The following is a 25290-nucleotide window of genomic DNA, read 5'->3' on the forward strand; positions in this document are numbered from 1 at the left end:
AGTTAACCACTTTTTGATATCTTTCAAAAGAAGTGAGATATATAGGCTCAAAGTGGACGATCCGGGTGTCGTTCTATTAGAGGTTTTACGGTATATAATTTCCTGTAAAATATATCAAAAAGTGGTCAACTGAGAAAATGTTTTTGGTGTTGTAATAAACGTCTTTCAGTTAACTATTTGTTCATATATTTCACAGAAATCGAGATGAATTGGCTCGAAATTGAAAGTTAGGAGGGTCATTCTATCAAAGGGTTTATGGTAATTGCTATGAATTGAAAGTTTGGAACAGGAGCGTGCGGAACGGAAATCAGAGTTCTGGCATGTCCGAAAGTTCAGGTAATTTTCAGAATAAAACTCCACCATTGCCCTCTATTTCGGAATTCGTGTATTTTAGAATCAACATGCCAAAGTTTGGAATACTCCGAAATTTAGATTTCCGCAAACTCCGAATCTTCAGAAATTTCCATTTTTAAGAATTCGAAATATGCTGAAACTTCGAAATTTCGCATTTTGAAAACTCAGAATGTTCTGAGATTTCGAAATTCACAAAAGTTCCATTCCGCACACCCCTAAACTGGGAGTATGGCATTCTTCAGGGTGGCGCATAATTACCCGGACTAAAGTTTGTGCTAGCATAACATTTGAGTATAGCGTTGTACTGGGCTCAAGGTTGGAGTGCGAAAACTTAAATAATTCTTCAGTAAACTGGCCAAATTTCAAATTACTTGATCAACTTTGAGCTGAGTTATCGCTTGTCAAAGTTGCTTCATCTCATGAAAATCACAACTGCAAGAAACATTACACCGTTCATCTTTGGACAATCATAACAATACTTAAACTTGAGGAATTGCTTTGAACATTCCAGTGACTTTGAATCAAACGTAGAATTATTTTTATGCCAATTTTCGTGCTTCCAAGATACTTATGTCTGAAGATATACCCATTTTTATCAGTCCCATGGTGATTGTGCGCCACCCTGTATGTGAGGAAACGCTGTATTTTTGATTACGATATTTTCGGTTAATTGGGCATTTAGAAAATTGAAGAAATTCACTACATTTATAGTTAATACAAAAATCAAGTTATCACATTTCCCTATTCCCGTTTCACTAACCTTTTGGCAGACTGCAAGTCCCTGAAACCGGCAGATGTTGTTGGTGTCCGTTGGGAGTGTCTAATTGACAGTTTTGATGATCTATATTGACCTCTGAAAGCATTAAGAATTCAGAAGAGTGACGAATAATAAAAGATTATAACAAGATTCTGCTAGTAACGCCCCAAAGACAGAAATGAAAAGGCGATGAGCTGACGGGGGACGACGACGACGACGATGTTGTAGTCGTCAGAGAATTCTCAAATTTCAAACCGAAGACTTGGCACACAATAATGTAAAGTCTCTTCTTGTGAGTATTCTATGGACTTTAATGGGGGAAAAGTTTCACGAAAACAGGTTTGAAAGATATCAAAAAAATTTTGGCTCAAAGCTGACAGTTAGGGGGCGCTTCTCTTACAGGTTTAACGGTATACAAAGTTTCAACACGAGAGCTTCAAATTGCCTAGGGTCTTACGGCGGAGTTTGGATTTTTTAATTTCAAAACTTCTCAACAAAACTCGGAAGGTGACAAAGTTTTTTTTCAGGCCTTCTTATTTGTAGTCTTGAAAACACCTGTCCCTATTTATCGTTTTTCTCAGATTTCTCGGAATTTCGAGAATTGAAACTGGACTTTACTTTTTGCATTTCAACTCCTAAATGGTGGGGGGACATCAAAAAAAAAATTACAAGAATATCAATTCATAAACGCCCTTCGAGGGGTTAGCAACCTAAAGAAAAAGAATTTCGCTACCCAAAAATCCATTGATGATTTACAACAATCTTCGAAAGAAAAAAAGAGGAATATGTTGCAAAAAATGTTTCAAGTGTACCCGTGTTATCTGTGTGTCTAAAAAAACGTCTGATAAGAGACGCTAATCTGTTAGAAAATAGTGTTGAACGGGGAAGAGAACAAAGAACTCTGAGAACACAAAATTATCTTTTCTCAAAATCTTGTCAGAGGCACAAAAAAGTAATTAACAAAATGTATTTGTTATTGAAAACAATTCAACTAACCTGAAGACGTGCTCATTCAAATAGGGAATTCGAAACTAGAAACGACAGTTCTCTAATGGTAACTAATCAGGTAGACGATTCGATTAACGATTTCTCTCCCTTTTCCCCTTTTTTCACCCATTAATTTTCGAAATTTTCTCCACTTTTCCAATTGAATAGGTATCTGTCTTTTGACCGAAAGATACAGACCGATTTGACAAAAGAAAAAAAACGAAACGTAAAAATCGTTTTTCAAAAAAATGACGCAAGATTTTAGAATTGAAAAAAAAGAAGAAGGGAAAAGAAGGAGAAGAGGAAGAAGAAAACGGCAAAAAGAACTGGTTTGACGGTACGCTGACATTTTGGTGGTAGTTGTGGTTGTGTGGTCGAAGAAGAAGGTTCAATTATAGGATTTTAAAATTTGACTAGACTTTTGAATACATTTTTTTCAGTTTTTGAACTTGTTTTCAAGGGGTTTTAGGGAATTTGAACGAAAGGAACTCACCTAAAGACATTTTCAGGAAACCAGAATTTTTAGATTCCAACTTCTCAATTATTAACATTTTTGGATACCTGATAACTGAATCAGGGTGGGAAAACGCAAATAAAAACTTGGGAACCTGGTTTCCCGGAAATTGAAAATTTGGCCAATCGGACATGAAGGTTTAATCAAATACTACCACTTATTACTCGGAAGTTGAACCTTTCAAATTTCCAGATTTCCAGCTCAAATCTGATTTTCAGCCATCTGGAGGGATTGTAGAAATCGACTGGTTATCAATAAATCCCCTAGAAACCCAAAAGTACATTTTTTCAGTTTACAACGATTAAAACATTCCAGACATTCTCTTCAAGAGAAACTCGAAAAATTCAAAGCTCAAACTCCTGGAGCAGCTGAGCAGCAGCCCCCAAACACAAAAAGGTGCACAGCAATTTTAGTGTGGCATTTAGCAGCAGAAAAAAAACGAGATTGACGACACACACATAGTGCAAAAACGTTAACTTTTTTGGCTAATCGTTCAGAGAAAAAAGAAAAAAAGACGGGGAGGAAATTTTTTTTTTTTTGGATTTGTGAGGGATGGAAAGGAGGGGAGGACATCCGACTAAAAGGTTGCAAAGTGACTTTTCATTCGGGAAGAAAAAAAACTGAAGGAAAAAATGAATGGGCGAAATTGGGAGATCACTGAGGAGAGGGGGGCAGACAGTGTTGGAACAGGTTGGATCATAAATCGACTACTTGATTTCAATAACATGAAAATATAGGTTGGAATAGGAATGGAGACATAGAGAACTATAAGACCTGGTTTAAATTTTCCGGAATCGTATAGTTCTGGATACCCTGATGCACTATTTATATTTTTCAGATATTCTGATTTTCAGATTTCAAAAAATTTCAGCAAAATAAATTTCTCAACATCTCAAAAACAAGATTTCGTAATTTTTCCTCGCTCTGATTTTCATAATTACGGGCTTAAAATATTATGAATAGTAGAATGACGGAATTCAAGTCTTCTAAACTTATCTTATGTTTTTCAGGGAAACATTAGCTAATGTTTGAATGTAAGGAGGGCCCTTCTACAGGTTTCCTGGTATCTAAATTCGAAGATTCCCGAATTATCAGATTCGCTACTCAGATTTTTGAATTATCAGATATCCAGGTTTCCGGATTTTCAGAATTCCATGCACCTAGAATTTTCAGATTCAGAGCTCTCTCGATTTTGAAAAATTCTGCAAAAGAACAGAACACAGCTCCCGAATGAAAAAAAAATCCAGAAAATTGTGTGCCTTCTTGATCACTGATCACTTTTTCACATAAAAGTCCGTTTGCACTTTTTCACAATTTTCCAGGCAATAATTGGAATTCAAATTCATTATTTTTCAATTCTAATCTTGAATTTTTAGTAAGATGAAATTTAATCAGAATGCGACAAAAACATAGACATCGACGTAAATGTATACATTTTTCGTAAAACACAGATCCTCAGATTTCTGAAAAATAAAGAGTCTTATCGTCGCACATTCTGACACCAACTCTAACGGAATTAGGAAGGACTTAATCGGGTTTTTGGAGAGAGTCGAAAGATGAAGTGAGAAAATATTAGTATTTCTCAAGATGTCTATCAGACGAGAATTCGTAAAATTGTTGATTAGAAAAAAAGAAGAAGAGACTTTCAACGAAAAGAAAATTAGATCGATTTGGAAAAAAAGAGTAGTTCGGGTCGACCTTCAATTTTTGAGTTTTGATTGATAACAACTTTGGGTTCGAATAGGAAAAAAAAGAAAGGGAGAATACAAATTGATAAAATAGTCCATGATGTCATCAAGCGAGTAGAGCTGACCTGAAAATTTTGTTTGTGTGCGTGTGTGTGCGTGTCCGTTTGTTTCCGGTTACCGGACCCTAGCAAAGGTCACACTGGGCCGAAATGTTCCAAAGTTTCCTAGATAACCTGAAATATTAGCGTGATAATGCCTGCCTATTTTGATCAGAGAACGGTGACTTTGAAATTATTGAACTTCGCCTGACCTAAAAGTTATCGGAAGCGCAATTTCTGACCAAACTTTTGGACTGCTGTGCTCCGCCAGTCGACGGCTACAATCTTCTAGTAACTTTTAAATTTTTATTATCAAAACATAGAAGAAAACAGAAAAAAATATCACAATTGAAAGACAGAATGAGGTAGAGTATCCAGTAAAATTGGAGAATTGTGTATAACACTTACTATTCACAGAAAGAACACAAACAGTTCTCTCTTCAAAAACAGCACCTACTGAAAAAAAGGAATTGAAATATTGTTAAAGCAAATAATTTAAGTAGGACCATTTTTGGGAATGGGCATGCATCTGATTTTTTATCGCTTCCTTTTAGTTTTTCATCACATACATGCACATTCCCTAGTCTAGAATCAACCGACTAGCCGAATGGATTTTTCAGGGATGAATAGAAATAGAAAATTAGGAAACAAAAAAAGAAAGAGAACACAAAGAAATGGAGAAATGAGCAAACGGGATGGAGGGAAAGTTGAAAGGGAAAGTGTCCATGATGGCCCAGAAACCCAAATATTGGATTTCTAGGCCACATCAACAAACTCCAAAAATTAATTTATAACTAGAGCACACACACAAAACTAAAAAGAAATCTAAACACTGGTATTCAATCCCATAACTCCAACTCCTTGGGATCCTTGAATATCCGTTGGTGCTGGGGAGAAACCACGTGGCTCCATTGTCATAGGCGTCGCCGTCGTACCACGTGGCGGAGGCATCGTCACAGTTCGTGGAGCATTCGAAAGATCTCCCACAGATAATGCCCTTGGTGGTTTAGTTTCGTATGACTGGTTTTGGAAAGCATTGTTACTGTAGGCAGCCGTGCCAGAGTATTGTCTCGATTCTTGTCGCTTCTTTTGTTTGATGCACCAGAAGACGAGGAAGATCAGAAGGATCACAATGATGATTCCGACGATTCCGAAGATAACTGCCAACCACTTGAAGTAATTTTCCTTGATTCTCGATCGGCACCATGGCTGGTTTCCTTTGTTCCACTCGAATCGATACTCGTTTGGACGATTGTAATCAACAACAATTCCGCACTTGTACTCATGATCTCCCTTGACCCAATGAGACTGATAACACTCGAATCTTGCCACATCTCCTTGTAAGTATCCAGATGACAACGCTGGAGTCTTCATCATGTATTCTGGGTACTCAATATTGATGGCTCCACAACTGTTGTACTGTCTAATAGCCATTGCTCGGTCAGTGGTGAACATGTTCCATGAATCTTGCTCTTCTTGACCCAAAACCTTTGAGTTCAATAGTGCATAGTCATACAAGCAAGCAACAGAATCTCCGCATTCCGTGAGAACCTGTCCTGGATCATCTGGGCATTGGAGTCCATAACTCAATGTGGCAATGCTCTGGTATGGTTGGAGGTCGGCTGGAAGGTTATGACTACATTAAGTATCAACAGAAATATCTTACTATTCGGATTGTTCTGTAAATCTCTGCAAGTGTTCAGAAGCTGGAGAATCATTGCTCCGGTCTGTGGGACGAATCGGTATGATCCGCTGAAATTTTAGTATCATAATATTAATTATCCTGGATGCTCTGAAACTTACGTATCGAAAACTGGAGCCGTCTTGTAAATTGGCTCGGATCTCATACTGGCTTCTGGGAACACGTCGAACTGTTTGTCGTCATCTCTGGATGTGGTGAACATGTTGTCAGATGGCATCATCTGGTTCAAAGTTCCAGCTTGGTTCTGTTGAGTTCCTGGCTCACCGGTTCCAAGGACAAGGTCTGAAACAATCTCATGAATCTCTACTTTCTATTTCAAAAATTTCAAACTTACAATTATTAATAATCTGTTGTCTATAGGCATCAGAGTTCACATCATTTAGAGTCAATCCCTCGTTCAACGATCCACTAGTCTGATCTGGATACGGGCGGATCAATCCGCTGACACGTGGTAGGTTATACAACTGTCTGTACTGAGCTTCCTGAGTCTTATCTCCATCCGGGCGTACTCCATATTGAGGTGACACTGAGATTTGAATATCCAATATTCCCATACTCTCTTGGTAGTTTGGAAGACGATCAATATCCAAAGCATAACTTTCAGTGACCTTCACTCCGATTTGAGCTTCCTCCAGGACTACATAAATTTCCGGTTGTCCACGTTCTACATTATTCACATAGATGAGGACACCACGGAAACGTTGGAGACGGATGGTATCGAAATAACGAAGGATGTTTCCGACGATGATATTGGTACGGTAACGGAATCTACGGGTGTCTTTTCTAGTCGTAATGATAACTCTTTCCGTTCCAGTAGCTTCCAATGCAATTCCAGTGATAACAGTAGCATTGGTTGGCTGGACCAACTCATATTGAGAGATATATCTTCCCAACAATCCAAAGTCAACTTTCCGGTTCGGATATCTTTCCAATCTTGTTTGAATTCTCACTTCTGGAGTTCTTATGGACTGCGGGATGTACAAGAAGTTAAAGACTCCCGGTTGATTGAAAATGAATTTATCATTATCAATGGTTTGGAATACTCCCGTTCCTTGCGCATGACCTATAGCCGGCGGCTGATACTGCTGACATGCGGAAGACGGACGCCTCCAATAGAACATTTGACATCGGAAGTCGGCAAATTTACAACAAAGGAAATAGGGCATGTAGTCGTTGTGAAATACTGATAAACCAGGAACCTGAAAATAAAATATATATTCGATACTTATTTATTGGCTTGTGATCTTAAAGTTGCAAGAAAATGACGAATCCATGCTAAACCTATAATCAGTGAGATTTTGAATAAGTGGTTTAGCAAAACTCATAGTTAACATATTTTATAGACAAGTGATTTGTACTTTCAGCTCTGTGCCTAACTCACTGGAGCATAATGTTTAATTTCGTGATACTGTAACTCTAAATTTACTAATAGCTACTACAAATTACTCACCTCAAACTGGCCCATATACGGTGCCGTACCAAATTCATAAGCTCGTAAGGGGTAACCGGGATTGTAGAAGTACTCCTTCTGAGTTTTGATAACCGGCTGATACGGGGTTTGCATCAAATATCCACTCTCGTCGTAGCAACAAACTTGCCCGTAGTGAGTCATGAAGCGGCTGAAAATAGAGAATATTAGGAATACTTACCAGACATATGGCTATTCAACATTAAAAAATCCGAACTCACTTGGTATCCATGTTATGGAAAGTGTTACCGTCACCTGCATAACTGGAATAGATGTTCGAAGAAGACATGTAACAATTTTTGGATCCGATAACTGTCGTACAAGTGATATCACGGAACATTTGAGAGCATCTTGGATGCGGCATGAATCTTCCCAAATCCAAAAGAGCTTGAGTCTCAATACATGGACAGGATGTATTAGTCTCAGTATCTCTGATGAAATTCCACAATGCTCCATCTTCATCATACCAATCGTGGCACATTTCTCTAGATTTCTCCTTTACGAATTCAACTCGTTGATCTCTATCCTGTTGGTTCAAGGTCAATGTGGCAAACTGCTGATTCTCTGGAGTCCAAAGCCAATGCAAAGAGATTGGAGCTGAAACCAGGCCAGGCAAAAGTAAAGTACCATTCTGATCATTTGGATTTATTGGAGCCAATTTGAAGAATCCAACTCGATAAGTATACAAAGTGTGCATCCTTTCCCAATCTGTCAGATACCACTGCTGAACTTGATTGGTGTTGATAACCTCTTCCTGTGGCATCCACCGATAGTTAGCATTGTTCTGGTTACTGTAGGTGGTGATTCGAGCCAACGTACGGTATTCTGGACGGAACTTCTTGATTTCGTCATCTTTGAACTCTCTGTATCCGACAATGTAAAGACCGAGTTGGACTCCATACATTGAATCGTCGGAGATTCGAACTCCCATGTTGTTTCCGTTGGTAAGGATGTCTGGATTTGTGAAGTTCCTAGGATACCAAGTGATGGGCATTAGCTGAAAAAGTAAAATTTGCGAAATCACAATTTAAAAAACCACTTACATAATTCGTCATCGGATTCTTGTACCATTCGTAGATGTTACCAATGTCTAACCTCATCGGGTCCAGTGTGGGCGGGACTGAAAATGAAACTCTGGTTTTTTGAAAAAAAAAAAGGTTCAAAACTCACCAAAATAAATATAACCAACGAATGCCTTCTCATCATTAGCTCCTCTAGAATCTGGCTGGAAGTAGACAGTCTTGGTTCCCCAATCGTAGATCTTTGGAAGAGAACATCTAGCGATGGCTGAGTTAATGACTTGACATGTGGCGACTTCTCTTTCCTCAATCATCATTTTGTAGGTTTGGGTACGATCGAGGCAACAAGCATTGACATCGACAGTCATATCTCCCAACATGTTCACAATATTTGGATAGATCATAATTGGGTCTGGAAAGGAATTTAATGAATTCAGAAAACGCCCGCTTTCAAAACTTACATGTTCCTCCAGTTTTGTTAGAGCATCCAGCTGGTCTGACCACATCATCCACTCTGAACATGTATCTACCTCTGACCATGTGTGGAACTCCGGATCGTTGAGCAAGTACCTTCGGAGTGTTCTTGTATGGTTGGGTTGGATCAACTTCGACGGTTCCAGTATGATTTCCTCCGTTAAAGACGGCACGGCATCTTCCGGATCTTGAGTTTCCACGGAAGTCCTGAGCATCGAAACCGAGACGATCGTAGTTGATAATAACATACGAAAGACGGGCGGTGGAGTCGGTCAACCAGACAACTTGGTAAGTTCCAGTCTGTCCTGCATCAATATCGGATCTTCCGGAAATGGCAGAAGCAGTGTTGTACCACGTAACAACGACAGCAGCATCAGCACGGAACATGGCTCCTCCGGCGACTCCTTCTTGTACCCAAATCATCATTTGATCTAGGAAATAGTCACTGTTTGAGTCACATCTAACATAACTGTCGGCAGTTCCTGGACAAGCTTGGCTGGCAGTTTGTCCGAAGAATGCGTTTTGTTGGAGGGAGCCACCCAAATTGAGATTTGAGTTTGTTTCTCTCCCGAAAAGGGATTGACGAAGAAGAAGACGATAGTAGACTCCTGCACGACGAGCTGGGTTTCCTTGTTGAGGAACTTGTTGTTTGCAGAGGTATGGGGCAATCATAGCTGGATCTTCTTGTCGGGGCCAATCTGTTGTTTCTGGACCCACATTAATTGTTGGTCCTTGGTCGAGGACTGTGGCGAAACCAAGGTACCCATTGACAGAGATCTGAAAAAAAATAATTTAGTACAGTACCCTACATAATGAAATACTTGAAACGAAATGTTTACTTACCGTTGTGTAATTGTAAAGTCCACCATAATATGGGAAGAACATATACAAATCAATTGTCATTCCAGCAGTTAACATTGACGGATTCACCATCAAATCACCAGCTTCTGGACCGAACGGCACGAGATTGACTGGAAAAGAATAAACAAAGGTGTCAGGTTACAATGAACATCTGTTTCAAAAGTCTCACCTCCATAATACGGATTGGTGCCCGTCCCTGTGAAAATTTGTCCAGGGGAAACTTGATTAATTGTCGGATTCTGAACAGTTCCTCCAATATTCTGATTGATTCCTCCGAGTCCGATATTTTGATTATGGGTTAGATGGGGAAATGTGGTGAGCAGGAGCAGCACCACCGCTGAGAGCGGGTGCCGACTTCCCCGTCGCATCTATGCTGAAATTAGAAAAAATTGAAGCCGAAATGAATTTTAAAAAGGCCAAGACGACAAATTTCCAAAACTGGCGGATAAATGAGATGCAGGATAGATTTCAAAAATCAAAAAAAAAACATATTTGTGCAGACTTTTTTTTGAAAAGGCTAATGAAAAAATTCAAAAAAATCGACTATCATCGAGACTACATTTGACCGAAATCTTCAAAAAAAACTTTCAGTGAACAGAAAAGACCATAAATACATCTACCGTGCAACCTGAAATAGAGAGGCTCCTAATTTTCAACTTGGAGCCAAATTTTCTCTGTTCCTGTAAAAGATATCAAAAAGTGGCTAACAGATGAAATAATTGTGATTTTATGATAAACTTTTTGTCAGTTGACTAGTGAATCCCTAGTAGTGATTGATATATTTTACACGGACCGAGATATATGAACCCAAAGTTGACGGTTTCGAGGGAGTTCTATTAGTGTTTACAGTGTACTGTGCTTCAAACAAATAGAAAATTGAGATATTTTGAAACATGTAGAAATTGAATAATACACTTTAAAATTTGGAAAAGTGCAACTTTTTTCCTACTGAAATCCTAGACTAAGCGAATGTTTCACTACACAAAAGGTGCGACGTTGTTATTGTTGAGATGCTGGCTATTTATATGTGTGCACAAAGAGCAAACTAAAAAAACAAGAGAACCCGTCCTGGTGATTCAGACTGAGCTGGAGAAAAAGTGCAAGAAATTCAGGAGAACAATTTTGAATTAACTTCGGTCAGATCTGATCCAACGAAAAGGATGAGTCTTCCAAAAATTGGTAGACAGAGTAAAATAAAAAACTCGTCCACTACAGTAACCACAAAATTTATGACTACCAGTATCCCTAGAAAATCAAGGATCCGACATACAGTACGGAAATGAGGTAAACAAAAGAAGCGAAGAATACGAAATCGTAATAGACAGTGCAACAACGGCCCCAACAACTTGAAGGGAGCATTGGGGTGTTTCGGAGAGAGCCCTCCTCCGAAAACCAAGCAAACATCATAGAAGGGAACGTCGTCCGTTTCGTTCTGGGCTCTCTTAAGTTCCGAAAACATCATATGAAATCGGAGAGACGACAGACGGTAAAAGAGGGGGCTCACAGGTCAAACAGTGGTCAGATGGGTGGATGGAATGGCTCAGGTAGATGATGGACAGCAGAGAGGGAGAGAGGTATGTGTTCCAGTAGTAGTAGTAGTAGTAGGCAAACTGACTCTTTATTTGCACTTCAGACTCTGCCGCTGCGTCTGACCTCTGCAGCTTCTAAGGGAGTAGATTGAATATGCATAAGCGGCAGGACGGGAAAGAAGAAGAAAAAGAAGAAGATGAGGGAAATGAATGGAATGGTATGCAGAGCGAACAGTTGGGAGGAGCTTGTCGATGCTCTTCTGTACAGTTTCAATAAAATACATTGGAAAGATTGAAGGCAAGGGTTGGAGAAACTGGTTTAGGTTGTTGGAAAGATGTATGGTGAACTTATAAAAATTTGTGAAGGAATCTTGGCTGTCGGCTTGTAACTTCTGTTCAGAACTTGAGTAGCGGTTCGGCTTTTGGACAGATGTTGGCTAGGTTCTCATCAGAAGTTGCTCAAAAACGGATGTATATGGTCAGATTTTTGTCTAAAGTTGGAATTTGGAATACTACTAGGTCGGAACCTTTCCATAAGGTTCTTGGTTGGCTATAGTAATGGTCTTATCCTTAATCGGACCAACCTAAGATAAGAAGTTGCCAGCGACGTCCGAAACTACGTGATCAGAGTGGGTCTCAAGAAACCCCTGAAGACAAAAATGTACCAATCGACTGGCACAAAAAATAGTTAACTGAAAAATGCTTCCATGTTACAGTGGAGGTCAAGGTTCGACTCTATTAAAGACATTCCAGTAATTAAAATCGATGGAACGGATGGGGGTGTCGGTTTATTAGAAGCAACAATAGATTTCTTAATATAAATATTCTCTCATGAAGTTAAAATATTTTCATAAAGTCCACAAACGACATTGTAAAATAATATAAATCTCCTAAAAATCGATTCGGTCATTTGTAACAAAAATCGAGAACTGTTCTGGTCACTCATCATAGACCTCTTCCGTTCCTTTCGGCCATATTTTTGTTCGTTTATCCTTTGTGTTTACACGTGTATGTGTAATCTTCCCATAAGCACATTTTTGTGTTCTCCACCTCCTTCCTCTTTCTTCAGCTCAATCTTTTGCTCGTTATCCTCTATCAGCAGCTTGAGCACGTACAGTGTTTGTTTTCTTTTTCCGCGAGGACGACGGAATGGAGAGAGAGAGCACCAAAGGAGACCAACCGAAACTAATTTGGGGTCGAACCGACAATAAGGAGAGCCCCCAAAAACAGTAAATGTTTGTAGGGAAGACAGCGGGATGAACAAGCCGACACGATGAGCAACTTGGCATTCAGCCAAGGAAGGAAAAATCGGTTTCGAAAATGAATACTGATCAGGAGAAGGGGCTTCTGTAAATGTTCTGAAATTCATGAGATCTTGAAAATCGAGTGTATTATTTGAAACAAAAAATGTAATGAATAATTTATTCAGATTCTAGATTTTTATTGATACAATCATAGATATATACAAGTGTACATGATTATTTAAATCCAATTGCTCTATCCCCAGAGCAAGCTTCTCCAGAACATTCTACGGTGGAATCGACGGCAATGGAATCCACAATATCCGTATCCGTATCCCCATGCATCGGAAGATTGTAGGAAGACACAGAGAAGAACGAGAAGGAGAATAATGTTGAATTTCAGAGAAGCCATTTTTTTTCAGAATACTAGAACTTTTTTGGAATGTGTAAAATTGTTCTGATGTCAGAATTTTGACTCCATTTTGTATTTTATAGGTTGATCTTATTTTCGCAGAAAAAAGTTATACATCATTTTGTTTATCATTTTTCCTGAAGTAGTTTAGGTATAGTAAAAATTCTAAACACATAACCTAATCTGATTTCAAAACTCGTGTTCTACTAATTTGTTCAAGTTTCATAAACAGTACAACCAATCTTCTGATCATTTTGTTCAGCGAAGTTTCCAAAGAAATCAACATGTTCTTACTGAAAAGATTCGCCACGTGACGTTGTCGTGATTTGGATTCTAAATAATCCAAACAGTCTAGAATAGTCCTCCACCCATTCAGACAACAGTAGACAATTATCAAGTTTCTCATGACATTTTGTTTGTATAGATGATGTCACTTGAATTGTCTGCGTCTCTTATCCTTGACGTCTTCTTGAAAACAAGATCAACCTATAAAAATCAGAAGAACGCGAGAGGCAAGACAACACAACAAGAACTTGTACTTTCTAAATAGCTTTCGAAATAAATTCTGAAATTCTGAAAAAGATGGCATCTCTGAAATTCACTCTCATCCTCCTTCTTGTCCTTCTCTGTGCCTTCCTTCAATCTTCTGATGCTCAATGTAAGTTTCTTGAATTCTCGTGAAGTTTTAAATTTCAAATCCTTTTATTTTGCAGTATTCTCTCCATGGGGATGGGGATACGGAGGATTCTGTGGCTGGCGTTGCCGTCGCTTCCATCGTAGAATGTTCTGGAGAGGATTGCTCTGGGGATAGATCAATTGATGTTTGTAATGATCTTGTACACTTGTATATTTGGATTTGAAAAACAAATTCTAGAAGCTGAATAAATTATTTATATTGAAGTTTATGTCTTGAAGAACACACCACAAACTCTTGGCCAAAAATTCGGGGGGTACAATGATTCTTGGGTACAAGGGGGTACAACGATTCCGGGGTACAAACTATAAATGATTCTGGGGTACAACCCATTTCATTTAGGAAACAACGCTTGTGATTCGGGGTTACAATTTTTTTGAGGGAGTTTCTGAATTCCTGAATTTCAGAGCTTGAAAATCTCAGAATTCTTAGAATATCAGAACTTTGGAATTCCAGTATTTCGGAATCTGAAAATTTCGGAACTTCAAAATCTGAGAATCTAAAAATTTCCGAATTTCAGAATCTCAGGATTTCAGAACTTCGAAATCTCAGAATTTCAGAACTTCAAAATTTCAGAATTACAGAACTTTGGAATTCCAGAATTCGGAATCTGAGAATTTCGGAACTTCAGGATCTGAGAATCTGAAAATTTCAGAACTTTGGAATTTCAGTGTTTCGGCATCTCGGAATTTAGGACGACAGAAATTTTTCATTTCTCATTGTCACATTGTTCTTTTTGAAAATGGAGATCTGTAAAATAAGCTTGACAAGTTTTACAAACTCAGGTTTTTAATGCTTAATTTAAAATTAAAACCCAGCTGATATTTTCCTCAATACCAATTTTTCTCAATTCTATTTCATTTCTCTTTGTTTCTCAATATTCCTTCGTTTTTACCCCAATTTTCCGTTTTTTTCCCGATTTTTCTCAATTTTTCTCAATTTTCGTGGTAATTGAATTTTTTCTCATTTCTTTTCATAATTTTCTAGATCATTGATTGAAGGAAACAATCACAAATTAGCAATTTACCAACGAAATTCGAAAATCCCAAAAATTAGCCCAAAATGAGCTATTTTCTTTCGAAAATTGTTCGAACAGGCAATAAAACATTGCAAAAATTATAAAATTAAATTTTTTCGATTAATTACCACGAAAATTTGAGCAAAAACGATGAAAAACGAAGGAAAACGGAGAAAATTTCAAAAATACAATTTGCGAGCGATGACGTCATCAGTCCATGGCCGTGGCCGAGCTGGGGGGTTTTCTGGTTTATTTTTATGCGGAAGGGAAGAAAAACCAGCCATTTGCTTTAGTTTTTTAGGCTATTCTCTAGTCTTTCTAGGCCATTTGAGTAAGATTTGCAAACAAAATATTCAGAGCAAAAGTAGCTAGAGCTTTTCATGTAAAAGGTTTTTAAAGGAGTTCTATGATTGAAAATTGGCTTCTGTATGATTTTCATGATTTTTTTAAAAGAAGAATATCATAGGTGATGGAATAAATGGGGTTTTGCTTAATTTGTTGATTTTTTCTTAATTTAGTTGATGCCCAACTTTTTTTTTGATATTTTTCCTGGCGTCTTCTGGAGACTTTTTTTCTTTTACAGTACTAATTTAAAAAATGATTGGAAAAATATTCTAATGCAAAATTGCTGTAGTTTTCTAGGCTATTCTCTAGTCTTTCTAAGCCAGTTGAGTAAAATTTGCAAACAAAGTATTCAGAACAAATGCAGCTAGTTCTTGTTTAATTGGATCTATTAATGTAAAAGGTTTTAAAAGAGTTCTATGATTGAAAATTGATGCCCAACTTTTTTTTTTTGTTGATATTTACTCTAACTAATATCATCACAAATTTTACTGTTTCAAATGTTTTTTACTATCTTCCTTATATATAAAACGCTAGAGGCGTCTACAATGATTCGGGGGTACAAGGGGGCACAACTGATTTAGGGGTACAAAATTGGTGATTCGGGGGTACAAAATTCGTGGAGACAAAAATTCGGGGGTGCAACGATTCGGAGGTACAAACTATCAATGATTCTGGGGTACAACCCATTTCATTTAGGGATACAACGCTTGTGATTCGGGGGTACAATTTTTTTTGAGGGAGTTTCTGAATTCCTGAATTTCAGAGCTTGAAAATCTCAGAATTCTTAGAATTTCAGAACTTTGGAATTCCAGTATTTCGGAATCTGAAGATAAATTAGTTGTACCCCCTTGTACCCCCGAATCATTGTACCCCCCGAATTTTTTGCCCAAACTCTTAGGTCTTCTGAATTCCAGAGCCGTACAATTAGAATGGCAGATTCTGTCAGTATCTTATTATTTCAGATTGAAAAATTGTAATTTTTCCTACAGTAATCTTTTTTAATTCTAATATTTTTCAGTACATTAACCGTTTCCATTTTGGAATATTTTCCCTACATGTAGGCCTACAGTAATCCTTTTTCATTTCTAATCTTTTTCTCCTACAGTAATCCCGTTGATCTTCGAATATTTTTCCCTTCAGTAATCATATTCATTTTCGTTTAATTTTTTTTCCGTGAACTGTTCCATTTTTTTCTAACTTTCCAATGTCGTCCAAAATGTCGATGTGGCTCCGAAACAAAAGTAATCAAATCAGTCCCGAGTTCTTACTCCCTCTCGATAACCCTTACTAACAACCTCTACTAACCCCTATCAAGATGCAAGTGCTCATCCAAAGAAAGCCCATCAACCAGAAGCTTAACAAGGTAAACCCATGAGTCTGAAGCTTTCTAAGAATCTAATTCTATGAATCTTTAGATGATCCCTCTTCCAAATGTCATCGAATGGCGTGTAAATCCAGACGACGTTCTTCATCGTGGACGTGTGATGTGCATGTTCCGTACCAAGCACGCCTTCTTCCCTGACGACATCTCCTCGTTGAAGATGAGAATGACAACGGTGACGAAGAGTGGTGACATGATTGTGTACGATTCCAAGGATAAGGGATTGATCGTCAATCTTCGCGATGCCACACATGTGTTGACCGATTGTGACAAATACAAGGCAACGAAGATGAAATATGTAATTTTTAGGACCATGGCCCAACCAATGTACTTTTTCAGTCGCGAAGCCACATCAAGATCAAGATGCCACGTGGCAACATTCATCTGTTCGTTCGTGACGAATCCATCTACAAGTGGACTTCTGCTATCCTCGAAGCTCATGTCACCACTCGCCCGAAACCATATGTCATCATCAGGAAGGGAGGTCTCAACATCACTCAACCGAAGCAAGAAGTTATCACTGCCATCGAACATTTGGATGCTCCAATGTCCCCGTCCCCGTCTAGCAGTGGATTGATTACTGTCATTGAGAGGCCAACGACTTCTGAAGACACTGCCATGTGAGCAATAAAACATTCTGAATTTTTTTATTCGATTATTTTCAGCCCATCCATTCGTCATGGAGCTGTTCCAGTCAACACCCTCCGATGCAAGATTGAAAAGGAGATTCTGATGAATCCAAAGGTGGAAACGCTTAAACAACCAATCACATCCGAGAAGAAGTCATCTGAAAAGAAGACACCCATGGAAGAAAAGAATTTCACTTCTTATTTTGTGTTCCACGAAGGTGGAATTCGTGCTCATGCAGCTTCGATTCAGGTGAAAACGGAACCATTGGATGAGGGGAATCAAGTGATTCTGAATGTCGAACGAAAAGATGAGGAGTCGAATGGATCCGTGAAGAAGGATTGGTGGATGCGATCTTTGAAGTGCTAGATCTATACTAATAAACGTTTTTTTCTTGACTATTGTTGTTCATTTTCCTTACACACGGCGAACAATTCACGAAAATTACAAAATTTTTTTGATTTATTGGCCCTGAATATTTTTTCATGATCTATATTCAAAAAAGAAGCCGAGAGTTTATCCTTCAGAAACATAAAATTTGGTTAAAAAAATTTGGTTTTTGCCCAAGTTTCAAGGTGTCAAATTAATAAATTACATGAAATGTGATAACTCAATTTATGGATCGTATCGAGCTTTCGCCCAGCATATATAGATGATTCCAATTACGGAGAATGACACAAACAAGGTTCCAAAGAACCAGATAATCGCGTGAATAATTGTTTCAATGTTAATATCCACAATCAGGCAATCACCACAACATTCTGGACATTCGGAGCAACAGTGTTTCGAAAAGAGAACAGTGCAGTTTTTGTGGTTCTTAAATCACAGGAAATTATTTTCTTTCCTACAGTAATCGCTAAAATTACACCTACCATGTTATACATAAAATAATTGTGGTGGTAGTTGTATGTGAGACTCGAACATATTTTCGCATCTTCCAGATTTTTATAATCGCTTGTTGTGACTTCTTCCTTCAGCTCTTCGTACACTCGAACAAGAGATACGCACGTTTTTTGATGGAAATGGAATTGAACTTTTCCAATTTTACCAAGATCATTGGGTTGGATGGTGCATAGTTGTTCCGAGTCATCGCTTGTTTTGTATTCACATCCATGAACTAGTGGTTTTGTTTTGTTACAATAGTAATCGAGACAGGCCTGCAAATAATTTTTATAATGTCGATAATTAGAGAAGGGACGGCATGAAAAAATAATTTTCTTGAAATAACACAGGCCGCAGGTGTGGTAAAAACAGAGCAGTCGAGGCTGAAGACCGCTGAAGGGTGAACGATGATACGTCGGCGACCCACCCAGAAATGGGGAGAAATATGACTTTTTGAGATTCTGGTCATCAGAGTCAAGGAAATCAAATTCTAACTTTATGTTTCTCGAATTTTTATCAGAAACCTTTCTCTAAACACTGAACGGCCCATTGGCGGCTGAACGGCTTCTGAATAGAAACTGGAGGGCTACTGTCGGGGGAAAGTCGGCATACGTTGAAAATAATAATGCGAATTTTTAGATCAATATACACACCGTTACATCAGAATGCATACGCTAACTCAAAAAAATAAACAAAGAAAAATCTCTTGTCCCCCTATCAATACATACCTTCACATCAAACGTTCTCATAGCATCATCCCGTTCGAAGCCGGTGTAATGATAGGAAACAGCTACTGGATTGATGTACTTGACCAAATTTACCGTCAAAATTGGTTGTTGTTCTTTCGAGCACCAAGCTTTGTATGTTGGAGGATTCTCTCGATCCAATAGAACAAGATTGCTTTGATCTCTCCCAATAAATGGGGCGAGGTTTGAGCTAGAAGAGAGACTGGAATCTACAGAAGCACCATTCATGAAACTGGCAACATTGGAAAAATTTGATGGGATTTGAACGGGTTCTTTAGAAATTGTCGGGAGGCTAAAAGTGAAATTGATTCTTAGTTCTTCTTGAGGGTCAGCGTCAGCCAGACGGTTTGGGGTTTCGAGTTTTTCAATTCGAGATTCCAATCTGTTTATCTGAAAAGCAGAACTTTCAACCTAAAAGTTTCAGAAGCAAAATCTATTTCGATGATCTTACCAACTCGTTACTGGTTCCAATATTCAGATGCATCACATAAATCGATAGTAAGAAAACGGCCATTTGGATGGCAAAGATCACAACGAAGATAGTTACAGCATGATAGAGTTTGAGTTGACGTTCCATTCTTTGATTTCTAGAATCAGCTAGAAATGGTAATTCTCAAAAGGAAAAAAGTTATACCTAGTTTCAGCGATTTCCAGACTACGCTGGCTGGGAAAATGATAGTAGTCGTTGACAAGATCAGTTGAATCGCATGGGTGGGTAGGAACTAGTCGGGATGTTCCAGTTCCCATTTTGGTAGCTAGAAATTTGGAAATTTGAGGGTTATAAAATGTGCACTTATACAGCGTGGCGCACAATTACACGGACTCAAGTTTGTACTAGTATGAAATTTGAGTGAAGCGTTGTACTTGGCTCAAATTTTCATAGCGAAATTTTTAACAATTCATCAGTAAACTGACCAAGTTACAAAATATTTGACTAATTTTGAGCTGAGTTATCGCTTGTCAAAGTTGCTTCAACTCATGAAAATCACGATGGCATCTTTGGACGATCATAAGACCAACTAGACCTGAGGAATCGCTTTGTAAATTTCAGTAACTTTGAATCAAACGTAAAATTACATTTCTAACAATTTTTGTGCTTCCAATTCCAAGATACTCATGTCAAAGAATATACCCGTTTTTATAAGTCTGGGTAATTGTGCGCCAACCTGTATAGTTCAAAAAAGGTATTCTTTAATCATAGATTAATCGAACATTGCTCATTTAAGAAAAGTATAATGCACTGAATATTTAACTGCATTTATGCATCATTTTAAAAGAAGAAAAAATAACAAAAAGTCGCGAGGAGTCTCCTTGAATTCACCACGGAGCATGACGGCTTGGTTTCTGTCTCCGTCTCTTCCAACTGCACACTATTTCCACAAGGCCCATTTCCGACAACGAGGGTCCGCTAGGGGGGACTTTGCATTTATTCGCAATGGAGCTTCCCGAAAAAAAGATGCAAAAAGGCTTTTTCAATTTTCTCCACAAAAAGAATTGAAAGGAGAGAGCCCATCAATGAAACGGTCAATCGCCCCAAATAATAGGATTTGAAATTGAAATTTTTGTGGAAAAAGAAAATGGGATGAATGTTCGAAAATGGAGGCAGGGCATTTTGGGCAAAAGATCTTTTGGAAATGAGAGGAAAATTGAGAAATGAAGAAGGTTCGTAGGGAAAAATGTGTAGTTTGAGCACAGCTTCGGATTTTTGATGAATGAACGCAGACTTTTTAAGGAAAATTTTGGCTATTTATAATGGGGAAGGTATTTTCTGTTTCAATAAGTATTAATCTATCAAGGTTTTCATGTTCTGTGATTTCAGATCCGTTCTGAACTTCAAATATAAATTCATTAAATCGTTAGTAACTCACCAAACACATTCACATATCATATTTTGAAAACTTCAAAAATTTTCAAATTTTCAAAACTTTTAGAAAGGAGCCAAATAATCATTTTCAAAAAATATCTGACTTACAGATCCGACATCATCTACGCGATCAGATCCGACGAATCCGACATGGAACCGATCCCCTCTCTGCTTCCGACCAGAAGTCAAAACTCAAAATTCGAGAAACTTCATTTCTTGAAAAACATCAGAAATCACAAGTGTCCTAATTACAATCATGAAACAAACAAAAGAATAGCTTTCAATGTACCTGACAATAAGTATGTACCTGAGAAAAATATAATAAAATGACAATAAAAAGAAAATATCATCGACCATTCCGTCTAAGTTCATTAGAACGGAATGCAGAAAAGCAGTATCCTAGTAGCACCCACACAATAACACATGTTATGAAATAGCAAATATTTCCCAAAAATATGCTGTTATTATCATTGATACATTCCTGACAACATTCGGGACACTCGGCGCAGCAATTGTTTTCATAGAGTACGGTACAGTTTTAATCCGCCTAAAATTGAGAATTTGTATTCAGTACAGACTCGAATTCAACTTGGGCAGGGTAGGCAGTAGTTGTCACTTGGATGCTCTGAAAAAAATACGAAGATAATTGTATAGATTATATTGTCGCTTACCAATAAGATCTGTCAGATGAAAGTCAGGACATCATCACACAAGAGCTAACTTTCCTAGGCTCACGTGGAAGATATCAAAATGATAAAAAAAATTATCAGTTGACAACATTCTCATGTATCTTTGACAGGGACAGAGAAAACTTAGCTCAAAGTTAAAAGTGAGGAAGCTCTTCCATTACAGGTTTTACGAGAAACTTGAAAACTGAAAAATCAACTCACCACTACATCATATCTTATTGGAGCCTCACTCGGAATTGTCCCATGCCATTCAGAATGTTGATATGATACAGAAATAGGCTTGATATGCTTTGCCAAATTGATCGTGAGTACTGGATTCTTATCAAATGTGCACCATGCTTTATCCTCTGGTGGTTGAGGACGATCAAGTAAAACAAGATTAGTTTGATCATATCCAATTAGTGGTTTCAAATTTGACCTGTTAGAATAATCCATATCCACAGATGCTCTTTTTAGGAAATCAGCCGCATTGAACCGATATCGTTCGTTGGAAATTGTTTTTGATTTGGATTTCTTCTTTTGCGGAACGGTCGGACCTATCGAATCCTGTCTTGGAAATTACATGTTCTTCCCAAACGACTCTACTATCTTTCCATATAATCAAATTCAGACTGCAGTGAATTTTCCTGAATGCAATAATCATTTAAATGATAATTTATGTGCCTAACTCACCATTTCTAAAACCCGATCGTTTTGATTGGATATAGTTTGTAACCTGTAGATAATCAAAGTCAGAGAAATGAAAAAGAAGATTTCAAGAATCATCAGTTGACGGATTTGGATGTTAAACAAAGTTGCAGGCCACAAGCGAGTATTAATGGTTCCCATTCGTCGCAATCGATATCAAGACAAGCCTGAAAATGTTCAGATACCATGAAATCTGCAATAGAAGACTGATACCTGATACCTGGAAAAATCGAGTGGCATTCAATTGTTTTTAGAAATCCAAACTGCTTACCATAATGGTGGTTTTTATATTGGGTTCTTCAGTATAAAATTTGTTTCTCCCATGAAAAGAATTGGGAGAAATCTCATCAAAGACATAACTTGATTCTTAATTCGTTCTATGTGTAGTTAGAATCATGTTTGCTTTTTTAAATTGACAGTCAGCAAAATCAGAACATAGATAATATCAGAAATCGGTACTACAAACAGAGAAAGAAATGAAGCAGAAGGTAACAAAAAATTATTTTCTTTGTCTGCGTCTCAAAACGGTCCCTGATTCAACACTCGACTTTGAGTGGAATACGCATAAAGTTGGCGACGGGGCTCCCGCATTCACGCGGGAGCCCCTCGCCCCCGCCCCGTGAGAGCAGTGATTCACCCCTGCCTGCCCGTAAAAAAATCTTATGTTGAAATTTTCTTGCGATTCAGGGTACCTAACTAGACAAGACCTGAAAATTTTAAGCCATTTGGTTCATTCAGTTACGCATAATTGAGGAATTTGAGTTATTATCCGGGGTGAGGATCGCCCGATTCACGTAGCCAACTCTAGGTACGCGTTTTATGCTCTCTTCAGAAGCAGTACAATTTAAGAACAGAACCTGACATAACAATTCAATATTTTTGTATTACAGTTACATTTTTGGGGATCTTCTCTTTCAGCTACATATATCGATGTTTTAACAGTAAACTAGGAAGAAGTTAACGATTTTGTTCCTAATGTATATTTTACTTTTTTTTGATATTAGAGTAAATTCATTCATTGAACAAATTGAGGAATTACTATATTATTATAACATGAAGAGGAACAAGAAAAATGGTGTAAAAAGTCAGTACACAGAAAAAGCTCTGAAATGATTAGAGGGTAGTTATATAATCATTAATTAATCCGTTCGCTCAGGAATCAGGGAATCAATATTGAAAACAATTTTAGATCTCACAACTTTTTAGTGAGGGGCATAAGGCAAAAATTACAATAGCAATGTAGGCAGCATGTTTGAAAATGTTAGTCACCGAATTGTCAGAAGATTCTCAGAACCATTATGAAATACCTCCCTTTTAAGCGACAGACATAAGAATAGCAAACACACCAAAGATCATAAATATTAATATTGCGGAAGAAAAAATGAATAAAAGAGTTTCTCCGTTATAATCAGATATCAAACATTCCTGACAACATTCGGGACACTCGGAACAGCGATCATTTTCGTAGAGAACAGTACAGCTCTTTTTCCTCTAAAAATACAATTTGTGTTCATTTGAAAATTGAGTTCAACTTACCAAAAAGTATGTGGAGTAGCTGTTGTGATAAAGCTGTTTGAAATCCGCACAAAGTTTTTCACTTTCTCTATTCTTCTCATTGATTTTTGCAGGTGTCGTCGTCATTCCATAAACACGAACCAAATTAACACAAGTCATTTTGGTGTCTCCATAATTTTCACGGAATCGAAATTGAACTGTTCGAATCAGAGGAACGTTCAGAAGATGAATATTGCACACCTGTTCTATTTCGTTCGATTTATTTTGACTATATTTACAGTTTGATACTAATGGTCTCCATGATTTGCAGTAGTAATCAAAACAAGCCTGAAAATATTATGTTATTTTGAAAAGTGAATGAATACACTCACCACCACATCATATGTTTTTGGAGCCCCATTTGGAATTGTTCCATGCCATTTAGAATGTTGGTTCGATAAACTCGACCAAATTAATAGTGAGCACTGAATTCTCATCATTTGTGCACAATGGTTTATCTGCTGGTGGTTGAAGACGATCAAGTAAAACAAGATTAGTTTGATCATATCCAATTATCGGATTCAAATTTGAACTAGACGATCGAGCACTGTCCACAGATGCTCCTTTTAGAAAATCAGCTGCATTGAATCGATACTGTATCGATACCTATAATCAATGATTCTTCAAACGAAATCAAATTTTCAAAGAAAATGAAATAGCAATTGATAGCGTACGCTGAGCTTTCTGGCAGCAAAGGATCTACTGGAACACTCCGACTTGCGACTTCAAATCTTCGACTTTCAAAGCTTTCACTTCCTGATAACTTTTCACAAATATTTTTCTTTTTTTATCGAATTTTTGTCTTGAACTTCTGAACTCTTTTTGCTTTGTTGCTGGTTCATTGGATTCCACTATTACAATTTTCAGACAGTCCTATCTTTGAAGGCTCCAATTTCTGTTTTATTGAGTTTCTCTATTTTCAGTGACGAATTCGAATACCGAACTTACCTATTTCTGAAGTTTTAATAGCAAATTTGATCAAAGTTCAAAAAAGTAAATTCTTGCAAAACTGTTAATATAATCGCCAGCACAAATTTCTGGAACATCTATTATAGAACCACATAAACATCCAATCCCTCTCTCTCTCTCCTCCTGCTGCTCTATCATAAGAGAGGTCCTCCATAATCTTTCAGGAAACGCCCGATCGAGAAGAATGTAGATTATGACTAACATTGACCATCTTCCGACAAACGGATTTTTTCGTGTTTCTTACCTCTTTGTTGTTCAATTTTTCATCTGAATCTCACTAACATTTGACGTAACGCTTTTCAACGAACGGTTTAAATATGGTTTAGATCCTACCTAAAACCGATTTCCCTTGCTTCCGAGTAGAAATTTAAACTGGCCCACGATCCAAGGGTACATCGAAAAAGGGTACATCGAGGGTACATCGAGTTCTTAGGGTACATTGGTTCTGAGGGTACATGGGATCTTAGACTGTAAGGCGTTTTAGCCAGCCTATAATTTTGAGCAGAAATCAAAACAGTATGTATAAAAATATTGATTTACTTTTTTTGTCCACCTACATGTACCGAACAATCCAATGTACCCTTGGAACCAATGTACCCTTTTTCGATGTACCCTTGGATACTTGGCCATTTAAACTCGAGATTGGAGTAAATTCATTTGTTGAGAAAATTTAGAAATTACTCTTATTCTAATTAAAAACATGAAAAAAATCGAGGAAACATCTGAAAAT

The 25290-nt window shown here is 37.7% G+C and overlaps 5 protein-coding genes across 5 annotated transcripts; 1 reads left to right on the forward strand and 4 right to left on the reverse strand.

Moving 5' to 3' along the window:
* Positions 1 to 5223: 5223 nt before the first annotated feature.
* Positions 5224 to 10290, reverse strand: CBG04396 (the record flags this gene model as incomplete). The annotated part of the gene is made up of 11 exons (XM_045235983.1): positions 5224 to 6034; positions 6065 to 6150; positions 6213 to 6382; positions 6435 to 7299; positions 7551 to 7719; positions 7790 to 8565; positions 8612 to 8688; positions 8739 to 8999; positions 9049 to 9838; positions 9905 to 10032; positions 10092 to 10290. The coding sequence occupies 11 exons, from the start codon at positions 10288 to 10290 to the stop codon at positions 5224 to 5226; spliced, it is 4332 nt and encodes a 1443-aa protein (XP_045092664.1).
* Positions 10291 to 16476: 6186 nt separating this feature from the next.
* Positions 16477 to 17538, forward strand: CBG04400 (the record flags this gene model as incomplete). The annotated part of the gene is made up of 4 exons (XM_002634351.1): positions 16477 to 16524; positions 16577 to 16840; positions 16882 to 17162; positions 17208 to 17538. 4 exons carry the CDS (start codon positions 16477 to 16479, stop codon positions 17536 to 17538), a joined length of 924 nt encoding a protein of 307 aa, XP_002634397.1.
* A 246-nt stretch (positions 17539 to 17784) lies between these two features.
* CBG04401 lies at positions 17785 to 19544 on the reverse strand (the record flags this gene model as incomplete). The annotated part of the gene is made up of 3 exons (XM_045235985.1): positions 17785 to 17985; positions 19249 to 19384; positions 19432 to 19544. 3 exons carry the CDS (start codon positions 19542 to 19544, stop codon positions 17785 to 17787), a joined length of 450 nt encoding a protein of 149 aa, XP_045092665.1.
* A 1664-nt stretch (positions 19545 to 21208) lies between these two features.
* Positions 21209 to 21785, reverse strand: CBG04402 (the record flags this gene model as incomplete). The annotated part of the gene is made up of 2 exons (XM_002634353.1): positions 21209 to 21286; positions 21552 to 21785. The coding sequence occupies 2 exons, from the start codon at positions 21783 to 21785 to the stop codon at positions 21209 to 21211; spliced, it is 312 nt and encodes a 103-aa protein (XP_002634399.1).
* A 1566-nt stretch (positions 21786 to 23351) lies between these two features.
* CBG04403 lies at positions 23352 to 24097 on the reverse strand (the record flags this gene model as incomplete). Its single annotated transcript, XM_045235986.1, has 4 exons — positions 23352 to 23528; positions 23574 to 23606; positions 23694 to 23879; positions 23924 to 24097. The coding sequence occupies 4 exons, from the start codon at positions 24095 to 24097 to the stop codon at positions 23352 to 23354; spliced, it is 570 nt and encodes a 189-aa protein (XP_045092666.1).
* Positions 24098 to 25290: the final 1193 nt, after the last annotated feature.

This window comes from Caenorhabditis briggsae, assembly GCF_000004555.2.
Source record: "Caenorhabditis briggsae complete genome, chrIV, whole genome shotgun sequence".
Lineage (NCBI taxonomy): Eukaryota > Metazoa > Nematoda > Chromadorea > Rhabditida > Rhabditidae > Caenorhabditis > Caenorhabditis briggsae.